At 31.9% G+C, this 12,506-nt stretch overlaps 1 protein-coding gene across 3 annotated transcripts in view; it reads left to right on the forward strand.

The window, feature by feature from the left end:
• Positions 1-7,039: 7,039 nt before the first annotated feature.
• LOC131664129 (exocyst complex component 8) overlaps positions 7,040-12,506 on the forward strand; it is a 315,864-nt gene continuing 310,397 nt past the window's right edge. The window contains exons 1-5 of one of the 3 annotated variants that reach the window (XM_058935022.1): positions 7,046-7,468; positions 7,533-7,674; positions 7,872-7,991; positions 8,227-8,588; positions 8,719-9,021. In XM_058935022.1, the coding sequence (XP_058791005.1) occupies positions 7,937-7,991; positions 8,227-8,588; positions 8,719-9,021 (720 nt within the window). In that variant the 5' untranslated portion in view covers positions 7,046-7,468; positions 7,533-7,674; positions 7,872-7,936. Of the gene's footprint in view, positions 7,675-7,871; positions 7,992-8,226; positions 8,589-8,718; positions 9,022-12,506 lie in introns of all 3 variants that reach the window. The other 2 variants (XM_058935031.1, XM_058935013.1) reach the window with 2 other exon arrangements.

Here is a 12,506-nt window from a genome sequence, read left to right on the forward strand (position 1 = left end):
AGGTGCAGGAAGGAGGGGTAGTGATAGGAAGGAAGAAAATATGGACATTAGGATACGCAGATGATATAGTGATGATGGCAAAGAGTGAAAGTGAAATGAAAGCAATGCTGAAAAAATTAAAAAGATACCTGGAAGAAAGGGGGTTAGAGTTAAATGCAGGAAAATCAAAGATGATGAAATGCAGGAGAGGAGGAGGAAGGGGGAAGGAAGTAGAATTCGAATGGGAAGATGAGAAGATAGAGATGGTGAAAGAGTACAACTACTTAGGATATGTGATAAGCAGAAATAACGGAAATAAAAAGCAGATAAAGAAGGTAGAAGGGAAAATAAATATGGGACTCGGAAAGTTATGGAGGCTAGGAGAAAGGCTATTTAGAGAAAACTGGGATCTAAGGATGAACCTGTTCGATGCTCTGGCGAAAAGCGTGATTATGTATGGAGCAGAAATCTGGGGATGGAAGAGATATAAGGAAATGGAGAGACTACATCTAAAATACATAAAGTGGCTATTAGGATTAGATAGAAACACGCCAAGTTACCTAATACGATAGGAAACAGGAAGACAAGAAATGAAAGAACAGCATTAGAAAGAGCAATGAAGTATGAAAACAAAATAAGAGAAGAAATAGATGGCTTAATAAGAAAAGAAGCATGGAGAGAATTAAAGAAAAGGGTAAGAAATGAAAAAGATAAAAAGGGTAAGAAGGAGGAGAGAGAGGAAAGGCTGGAAAAAAGTAAAATTTACAGAGAGAGAGAAGAGGGAGATGAAATGAGGGAAGAGTTTTGGGAAGAAATAAGAGATGAGCTGAAGAAAAAAGATGAAAAAGAACTAGAAGAAAAGCTAGAAAAATCAAGATACATAAACGAGTGGAAAGAGCTGAAAGAAGAAATGAAAAGGTATAGGTTAAAGGAAATTCAAGGAGAGGGAAGAATAAAAGGCCTGCAAATAAGGGAAAGGTTTAGGTTAGGTAATGAAACGAGAGGAAGCAGGTATTGGGAAAAAGAAGAAAATAAGAGATGCAGAATGTGTATGAAAGAGGAAGAAAATTGGAAGCACATGGTGGAAGAATGGGAAAAAATAATAATAGGAAGCAAAGAAAAGATAGCGTGGATGATGGAGATAAAATGGAAAAGAAGAAGAAATGAAGAGAAGAAAGAAAAAGAAAAGCAAGAAGACGAAGCTACAAGACCCTAAGGAGAGACGGAAACAGAAGACAGAGAAGCAAGACTCGCAGACACATCTACACACACATACATACACACACATACACACAAAACACAAACATACGCGCAAACATAAACATACACATGCACACACACACACACACACAAGACACAAGTAAAAGCAACTACACAAGCGAGAGGAAGCAGGTATTGGAGGATGGAGCAAAATGGAAAAGAAGAAGAATCGAAGAAGAGAAAGAAAAAGGTAAACTAGAAAGCAAATCATAAGATACTAAGGATAAATAAGTGAGGTTGAGGTAAGGAAAGGCAGAGGCAGCAATAGGAAACAAGAAAAAGGTGTCAAAGCCTTAATAAGGAGAAAGATAGATGAAATGATTAGCAAGAAGGAGAGCAAAAGCAAAGGAAAGGCAAAGGTGAAAAGGCAAAAGAAAGTAATAAAGGAAAAGCTGAAAAGAAAACAGAAGAGCGGAAAAGGCAGATCTTGGAGAGAGAAAGAGGAAGAGAAGATTAATCAGAAGAAAAATGAGAAGAAAAGAGGAACAGGCAGGCGCAGAAGACAGGGACACAAGAGTTGCAGACACACCTACAAAGGTACATATTTACACAACACATACACACACACATGCACGCGCGTACTCAACACACACACACACACACAAAACACATACATAATCAACTACACAAACTGGATACGAGACACAAATAGAAATTTAAGAAATGTAAACCAAATGTCACGTATAAGTTGTAAATAAATAAACTAACTAACTAACTATAATTTATATTCTCATACTATTTTTTGAAGAATTAAGAAAAATGTAAACATGTCATAAATTGTCAAATCCTAATTAGTTTATTCTTATTGAGCTCTGTAAATCATATGGTAAATTTAGTAAATTATAATTCTTGTTTGAATCATTATAAATTCTTTATTATAGCTAGACAATGTCTAAAGCGTAATGCTGAATTAAAATTTCTAGATCAAATTCAACAGAATATAAAGAGTTGACGTTGTCATTGTTATCGTCAGCAGTAAATTTTGACACTTCAGCATTTCATTCAGACCTGTAATATCTATATTAAAAAAGAATTAAAAACAATAAATATCAATCTAAAAAATTTTAATAATTAAACATACTTTGACACTGTTGGAATTTTGGATCGAAGTGAATTAATTAAACACTAGCTTTAGGTTAAAATAGAAAATACAAAGTTATTTTATTTTAAAAGTCTATTACAATAGTTATACTCTAATGATGCTCTAATAATAATAATAATAGTAATCCTCTAATTATTGTGAAAGCTCTAACACCAAAAGCGATCACTGTTGGAATGCCGCGCTAGTTTCCGCGGCAGTTGAACTCAGCGAAGGTAGCGTGGTATGCGTGCGCGCACATGCGCACAAGAAGCTTAACAGACACTGTTTCATAATTACTTTCAACATTTTCAGTGTTAGACTCTGTTTGGACCGAAGTCAACTCTTTACATTCTGTTCAATTTGCTCTGGAAATTTCAATTCGATATTACGCTCTAGTTATAATTATCTTATATTTATTGACTCATTTATTGTCAACTGTTCTAGCTATAATAAAGAATTTTAAATGATTCAAACAAGAATTATAATTTACTAAATTTACCATATGATTTACAGAGCTCAAATAAGAATAAACTAATTAGGATTTGACAATTTATGACATGTTTACATTTTTCTTAATTCTTCAAAAAATAGTATGAGAATATAAATTATAATTATTACAATACCTCTTTCTTTGAATTTTTACTCTTACTACTAGGCTACTGTCACGTCGATACAAAACAATAAGTACGTGACGAATTATGATAAGTAAATAACGGGTTATGGTAACAAACCGGGTATCGGTAATTTAATTTCCTATTGCATCAACCCTTCCGGGAACATTTGTAAATCTATCTAGCGGGATAGATTAGTCTAAGCACGTCTGCATAATATTTCCGCGAATATTACTCATCGCATATTAAATTGGCGAAAACACAGGAAGGAGCATATCAGCCTACGGTATAAAAAGGCTGGATTGGAATCCGCACAACACAGTACGCAGTACACAGTTGACAATTCAGCAGTTTGATAGTTTCGCAAAGTACTAATATAGTTATTTTTTAAGTCTAACTATCCGGCTATTCAGAACCGGGATTATACTCTGTTAAGTATTATAATTGTCTTTAAACAATAAACCTTAAATCAAGCGCAAACACCTGAGACTGTTCGTAAAAACCTCTTCTGAAATCCAATCCTAATAAGCTAAGAAACTAAGTTATTTACTTAAAACGCCCTACGTATAATAAAGACGCTATCCCTTTAACCAACCTCTGCTTAACTCCTGACTAAGATCCAACCTTTACCAACGCGACAATATTTGAATATATTATTATGTCTAGCAGTAACATCTCCCCGCCTAGACATAACACTACATATCGAATCGTACTTGAAAATATATAATCAGTACTTCCCGAGGCTAACATCAATTTAATATGCTTATGACCAAACAATAGCTATATATTGTACAATTGAGAATTTTCTTATTTTCCCTCTTTATAACAAAACTAATTTGAAACGCGGCATTCGGACACGGTATAATGATAGAACAGCCACAAGTGTACACCCAATAGTCCAGTAAAAATAGGCCTGAAATGTTTTTGTCACATAAGTGGATGCATTTTTGATATATGGTAAATTGAGGTCGAAAAAGACGATTCTGAAATTTGCAGAGTTCTAGGTCCAGGGGTTCTAAGAGAAAATCACGTTTGAAATTTTTTTTCGCCTGTATCTCGCGAACGGCTGAACGTACGACAAAATAACATGCACCAATCGAAAAAGCGTGAAATTTTACATTAGAAACAATGTTTAACCCGACATCGATGAGTGTAAAATGTTGAGATAAAAAATAAATAAGAAACTTTACGTGAATAAGGAGAAGGGGAAGGCTGGGGAAGGCGCGGTATAGTTTCGCTCTCCTCCGCCGCCCCTCCAAGCGTGCGCAGACAGTCGACGACACTCGGCAATCGTCGGCCTATAGCAGCCGAAAAGGGAAAACGTGCATGTACGCGCGCTTGAATTCATTTTCGATATTTGGTGGCCGGCGATGGAGCGGTTGGCCGGCGATGGAGCGGTGGTCGGAAACAAGTGTTATTATGATCTTTTAGGATTTTCTCTTTGCAACTAATCTAAAAAATACTCTCATCACTAGTACTTAAACGAATTAGTTTAACGTAAGCCCCGACTCTTCTTAATAAACATATGTAACATCCATATCATTCAAATAACATGTGACAATAGCCGAGGTAGCTAAAGCATACCATCACTTTTTATTTTCGTGGTAGCGGGTTCGAATCCCATTGAACATACTTTTTTTAAGCATTTTTTTTCTGTACATCCCTTTGATGGTATACTTATATTTTATATGTTTTAATTTTTGAAAAAAAATTACTTAAAAAGTTGTATTTCTATATTTAGCTGACTTGTACCTGAAAATTACTACAAAATTACATTTGCAATGTTTACTTAATTATCGTATATAAAATTTTCAGTCCTTGCAATGAGATAAGCATTGTTATTTGAACATGGATAAATATTTAACATATAAATATATATTTGAAGCTTTTTTTATCAGTTTGATCAACTTTTAAAGAACAAAATGTGCATCGATAATAATCCTTTTTAATTTGAGAATAATTCATAAATAAATAATTTTGTACAAGGCTTTACATATTTTGACTTTTTAACAATTAAAATGACGTTTCATTTCCAGCACGAGAAAAGCCAAAGATCGGAGGCGGTGGTGGGGGGCTTCCCTCGCGCGCTTGGAAATACTGAAAGTCCGCGTTCAAATCGACGCGCTTCGCAAAAATCAGGCTTATCTCGCGAACTATTGCATCAAATTCGATCATTTTTTTTAATTTGGGGTAACTTCAAAATTTATTGAGATTGGTGTAGTTGTAATTACTATATTTAGTGCCAATCGTTTATTATTAACTTAATTGAATTCATACATATCAGTGTATGTATAAATTCCAATTAATTATTACTTGCTCTCCGTAAATATGGATAAGGATAAATAATAATCAATATATTTTCAATTATTAATAACAATATTTTAATTTATATGCATACGTAGGCTATAGTTTACATGATTTCTTATTTTCTAATCGTGCCTAGTTCTTTTCGGCGCAGACTCATTTATTTCGTTTTCATTGCATTCTTCATTCAAAAAGCTTCAAATATATATTTATATGTTAAATATTTATCCATGTTCAAATAACAATGCTTATCTCATTGCAAGGACTGAAAATTTTATATACGATAATTAAGTAAACATTGCAAATGTAATTTTGTAGTAATTTTCAGGTACAAGTCAGCTAAATATAGAAATACAACTTTTTAAGTAATTTTTTTTCAAAAATTAAAACATATAAAATATAAGTATACCATCAAAGGGATGTACAGAAAAAAAATGCTTAAAAAAAGTATGTTCAATGGGATTCGAACCCGCTACCACGAAAATAAAAAGTGATGGTATGCTTTAGCTACCTCGGCTATTGTCACATGTTATTTGAATGATATGGATGTTACATATGTTTATTAAGAAGAGTCGGGGCTTACGTTAAACTAATTCGTTTAAGTACTAGTGATGAGAGTATTTTTTAGATTAGTTGCAAAGAGAAAATCCTAAAAGATCATAATAACACTTGTTTCCGACCACCGCTCCATCGCCGGCCAACCGCTCCATCGCCGGCCACCAAATATCGAAAATGAATTCAAGCGCGCGTACATGCACGTTTCCCCTCTTCGGCTGCTATAGGCCGACGATTGCCGAGTGTCGTCGACTGTCTGCGCACGCTTGGAGGGGCGGCGGAGGAGAGCGAAACTATACCGCGCCTTCCCCAGCCTTCCCCTTCTCCTTATTCACGTAAAGTTTCTTATTTATTTTTTATCTCAACATTTTACACTCATCGATGTCGGGTTAAACATTGTTTCTAATGTAAAATTTCACGCTCTTTCGATTGGTGCATGTTATTTTGTCGTACGTTCAGCCGTTCGCGAGATACAGGCGAAAAAAAATTTCAAACGTGATTTTCTCTTAGAACCCCTGGACCTAGAACTCTGCAAATTTCAGAATCGTCTTTTTCGACCTCAATTTACCATATATCAAAAATGCATCCACTTATGTGACAAAAACATTTCAGGCCTATTTTTACTGGACTACAACATGAATTGAATCGCGACCCCCCCTAGTTAGGTTGGTATGAGAATTCCGTCGTTGCATCGGAACGAAGAAACCGCGGGAAAATTCAAAAATGAAAATTCGTTTTAAGATACGATAAAAAGCTAAAACGTTACTAATTTGTTTTTAGGTTTAAAATTAATTGTTTGCCGAACAATGAATTTAGATGCATGATTATTTGATTTTAGGTTTTAATTATATAATTTAAGAACGAGCGTTATACTATGGCTGATCTGAAAACCACCGTTACGGACTGAAAGTAGCACTCATACCAACCTAACTGGGGGGGTCGCGATTCAATTCACGTTGGGTGTACAACACACCTAGATGCGTTACGAATAGGAGAAAAAGAAGTTTGGGATGGGTGACCGAATGCTCATCGCTGGGACACAGACTCGCTATACTGTGAGTCGACACCAGAGCCAACGAATACTAACAGAACAGAACAGAACGCTAAAAATAGTGCCAACAACAGAAAGTTACTACTATTCATCGCATGCCCCAAATGAACACGCTTACTCCCGGAACAAACGTATCATAACCTTCAATAATATAGCGTTATGATACGTTTGTTCCGGGAGTAAGTGTGTTCGTTTGGTGCATGCGAGGAATAGTAGTAATTTTCTGTTGTTGGCACTATCAAAATTTTTAGCGATTTGTACGCGTTTGTACGCCCTCGTACGCGCGCGTATGCGCATATGTGGCGAGGGCCTTATACATCGATTAAAATCGCCCATCACTGATAGGCAATAGGTGATGAACTGTACGAATATGAATGTTCCAAGAGCATTCAAAATCACACAGAACAGCGAACATCACGGAAATATCCTTCGGTGTAGAAAGGCCCTAAACGATAAAATAATGCTAAAAAATTTTTATTAATTTATTTTTACTGTTATTAATTTATTATATTATAATTAAAAACAAGCGTCAACTCTTTTGTTTAAAAAAATATATATATACATATTAAAATGAAGAATGAAATATATACAAAATTTTATTGATTGCAAAGTGTTCTTGATGATTAAGTAAATCAGCAGGAAAAAAATTTCAAAAAGTTAATACATAGAAGTAATACTTTCAACTTTTTAGATTGTACGTTTGGGGACTTAGACTGATGTTGGAGATAATTTGAATAACAATAATTCAGTGTTTTTTATTTATCATTAGCCTATAAAATTAAAATAGTTATATAGGTGGATTAGTTTCATCTTGTGTCATGAAATTCAGCAAAGTGAGTAAACTATAATAAAAACATTCAGTAATTATTGCAATTATAACCTAGTCTGTTGTTTTCTTATTTGGAAATTAGACAGTGTCTTTTTTTTATCAGCCAGATAAGCTTTAAACAATATCTATTATTGCTATATAACATAATGATCTATTTCAATATAAGAAAATTTACGTTAAAATTTTGTTATATTCTTGCAGAAATTTTAGAATTGAGAAAACATTGATAATTCAAGTTAGTATAAGCCTAATTAATAACTTAAAAAATGTCTGGAACCTTGGTCAAAAATTTTTCCTGTGTGGATTTCAATGCAGAAAAATGTTTGTATTATTTTTATTACAAATTTTATTTGCTATTGAATATATATATATGTATATGTACACATATGTGTTACATGCACCTACAAACATCTATACATATATATGCAAGTCTAAAATGTCTAATTTTATAAATTAATTTGTATATCTTAATGAAATGATATTTTTTTGAAGTAAACTTACTTTAGAATTATCTTAAATATTAAGGTTTTATTGAATTATCATAATTAATTTTTAGTTGTTAAAGACCTCAGTACAGAGTGTGTTGGAGCAGAAGAATTGAGGCATCAAAGGGCTAATATTCAAGAATTATCAGAAAATACATCAGCTATGCTAAAGCGCAATGTATACCAAAATTATATACAATTTATTGAAACAGCAAAAGAAATTTCTCATCTTGAAAGTGAGATGTATCAATTATCACAATTACTTTGTGAACAAAGGTCATTGTTGAGTGCATTAGGTACTAATCAAATGGTAGGAATAGAATTTGAACATACCACTGCAGTAGGTTTTGAAAATGACTTTGACTACATTTTGAAAGAAGAAGAACCTAAGCAAAAATTAATTAAATTACTAGAAAATGTTGATGGTGCTATGGTAATTCTAAAAAATAATACAATGATTAGAGCATTTTTATATAATATTTTAGTTATATTTTATAATATTTTAGTTTTATTTCATTTCAGTATAATATGTTAGTTTTATTTAAGATTCTATTATTTTTCAGAATTTAATAGATACATCTGGACGAGTTTGCTTACATGAAGGCTCACTCTTAGAATTAGATCCAATTGAAGGAACTCCATTAAAAAAAATTCATGCTTATTTATTTAATGATATACTAATGATAGCTTCTTGGTTATCTCAAAGTAACAAAATTAGTTTATCTAAATGTAAAATGCAAGCTGTTTATGATTTGAAAAGTTTAGCAGTTATTAATATAAGAGATCTAGGAAATGTTAAGCTAGCCTTCAAACTACTGGCTTTTCCAGATACTAGAGTATTTCAGTGTGCTTCTGCAATCACTAAGGTAATTAGTATATTTATAACATATCGTCATATATTCTTTAAGATTACATAGTATCACAATGATGATATTACTTGATTGTTGTACAACCAATTTAAAAGCTATATAGATATAGCTATAAGATATAGATTATTTTGGTATAGAAATAAACTAATAATAATAAACTTACCAAACTATTCAATAGTTTTCTATACTACAATTCAATTGTTTTTTTTGTAACCGTTGCTTAGAAATTCAGATATACCCCATAGATTGCAGTAATGTAGAGTTCATTGATCAGTGGTATATCCACTAATATAATAAAAAATATACAATTTATTTCTGTCAGTCAGTTCAAGTAATGTTGACTTTGATAAAGAATCTCAATTTTGTACTTTTCAGCTAAAAATTTATTTAGAAAGAAACCAACCAGAATTTCTCATTATATTTTTAATTATTTTTACTAAGTCTCTAGTGAAAATTAATTCAATTTTTGTCATAGGACTGTATGGTTGTGAAGATAGACCTATTGTGTAATTATTTATTTGCATACACTCTTAAAATACATCACTTGGCAAATAGTTATCAACCTAAAATGACAATGTACTGGAGAAAATTTTAAACAAAGTATGTTCTAACTAGCAGTTTGGATTAATGTAATAATAAAGCAGGTTCCCTGAATGAAAAATTTTTATAAAAATTTAATGGACTGTAGAGGTGTGATGAAAATATTATAAATTCTAATGATTAGTCATTCTTGATAGTTCATTAGAAAATTTGATGATACATTATGAATGTCCAATGAAAACATGATAAAATCATGACAATTATTATCAGATTATTATCAGATCGTTCTGTAAACGTTTCCTATTATTTAGATAAGATTTTCATATATCATCAGCTTTACCCATGATGCATAACATTTTTTTGTTGCTCCAAATTTGTCTAATATATTAAGATAATAAGTAAATTTTATTGATATGTGATATATGTATATAAAATTAAGCAAAATACTATGATTTAAATATTTGAGTTTGAAGCAGCACTCCATAACTGAATGCCATAGTTCCAAACTCGTTTGAGTACAGTTTTGTTGAGCAGTAATTTGTTTTCAATTAACAACTCCGATTTTTTTCCTATAACCTAATACATTTTCATCCATTTGAGTTTCAGTTGTTTACGTTTCGTGAATATACGTTTTTTTCATGTGATATTCCTATTTAGGCGTTACATAGATATTTTACATGGTTGCTTTGGTGTCTTTTCAAAGTATGAACTTGGTATGAATTAATTTGCTTTCATTAATTTTAATTCTCCAGGAGTTGAACTAACTTTGAAGAGCTTCTGATGCTATAGTTGTCTTTGGATGAGATGTTATAATAGGTGTGTCGTCTGCGTATGTTGCTGTCATGATAACAGGAGACTTTGGTAGGTCCGAGATGAATAGCAGGTAAAGTGTTGGCCCTAAGACTATCTTGTGATACTTCTGCTTTTATTAAATGGCGTTCCCATAATTCTTTATTTGTTTTTACTTGAAAAGCTCTATTTTATAGATATAACTGAAGTAGCTCATAGTGGCGCTTTGGAAAACATCTCTTGAATTTGTGTAGAAGCCTTATATCTCAAAATTTGTTAAACGCCCGGGTGATATTCAGAAATACGTACAAGCACTATTTTTGTTCAATGGATTTCCTCACAGTCTGCTGTCACTATTCTGTTTACCACTTCATGATTGAACAAGTAAACAGAATTGAATGAAACTGAAATGAACTGAAGTCAAATTGATAATTTAGAATAAGTTTTATTGTATTATTGGATTGATTCTAGCAAGGATTAATTTTTCACAAATTTTTGAAAGTATTGGTAAAAAACTAATCGATTTGTATGAGGACACCAGTTCAGGTTTTTTACCTGATTTAGATATGAAAATGTTCAGTGCTACTTTCCACAAAGTTGGAAAATAACACAGATGTAAGTATGTATTGAAAATGATGTTATAAATTTTAATTACTGCTATTGTAACTTTTAAATAATTATTTCTGTAATATTATTAACTTTAGGGGATGTTTTGTAATTAATATAATTAATTATTTAAATTACTTTCTTTATTTTAACAGTTGTGATTTTGGTGCTGTTTTGGTCGTGAAATTCGTCTAGTAAGATTTCATCCTCTTGTTCAGTGATTATTCTTTCGTAAGATTTGGAAACTGAACTAAGTTGATTGGTAAGTTTTGCAATTTTTCCCCCGTTGTTTCTGTACAAAGGAGAGATAGTTGCCGCACGCTAAAACTAGCTACCGCGTATTTAAGGGGTTCTAATTCGGTTAAAGAAGCCCACGCACAGTGTCGTGAAACGATGAATTTTTGGCCAAATATCTGGCTTCACGCGAATTTTTAAGATAATTGAATTTAATTTTAAAATGTAAAATACTCTTGAAGTGATTTGTGATCAAATGAGATACCGTTAATTTGCGAAAATATCCTCATAATGCTTTAAGGGCCCTAAAATATATCATTTTTGAAAAATGAATGAACTTCATGCTACCAAATAAAAAATCATTTTTTTGGTGAATTTAATATTATTTTCAAAGTTTTTTGGGTCACTGATTATAAAAATGTTTTCAAAATTCAGCCACCTGCTCGACCTGCACCACCTGCACAACCGGAAATTTTGAAAAAATCGATGGCACTTTCGAGATACGTATCATGATTTTTTAGCTCGGTGATTGTGAAACTATTGTATAATTCTTTTAAAAACAAGAAGAGTATTGATGGATTGTATATTTTCTATCATGTGATTACTTGTGAAAAATGAATCAGTGACTACTATTTTAACCAATGATTATGATATTTTCTCGGTAATCTTTATTAAAAATATTACTCACATCTGAAATCATTCAACTATTTATCTGTTCTACACAATACAACATTATTATTCTTCGTTTGCATTTTCTAATTTTTCCGCTATTAATAAACTCATCATGATTGGAGACATATTTTTAGGCTTTCTCTGTTTCAGATTTTTTTTTGCAAAAATCATGTCAAGTTGTATTGTGATTAACATAATCAATGTTAATATTAATTATGTACTCAAGACATTGATAAAGAGAGTAACAACTCATGGAATAGATCTGTGTTTGTATCTATCCTGAAGCAAAAAATCAAAAGTTATTTTATTTTTCAATTTTGTGAACATATTAATTGCTCAAAAATATAAACCTTGAAGTTTTCCCTGAAAATTCATTTCTGTATCTTTTTATGTTTTTATTTCGACATTCCTGCACTGCGCTTCATCTGATAACATCCCTACAGTAAAACCAAATTGTTAGATGATCAAGTGACCATTATTAATGTTAACTGACACGCACTTGGCATGTAAAGCCAATCGCACTTAAGCACATACAATCTAGTAGTTTCCAAACAATATTTTTTAAACATATCTATGTTATATGTTTACTACATGAAATAACAGCTAAAATTGTTTGAAAATGTTATAGCAATGAAAAATTG

The sequence above is a fragment of the Phymastichus coffea genome, unplaced genomic scaffold (assembly GCF_024137745.1).
Source record: "Phymastichus coffea isolate CEN01 unplaced genomic scaffold, Cenicafe_Pcof_1.1 PCOF00003, whole genome shotgun sequence".
In the NCBI taxonomy this organism is placed as follows: Eukaryota; Metazoa; Arthropoda; class Insecta; order Hymenoptera; family Eulophidae; genus Phymastichus; species Phymastichus coffea.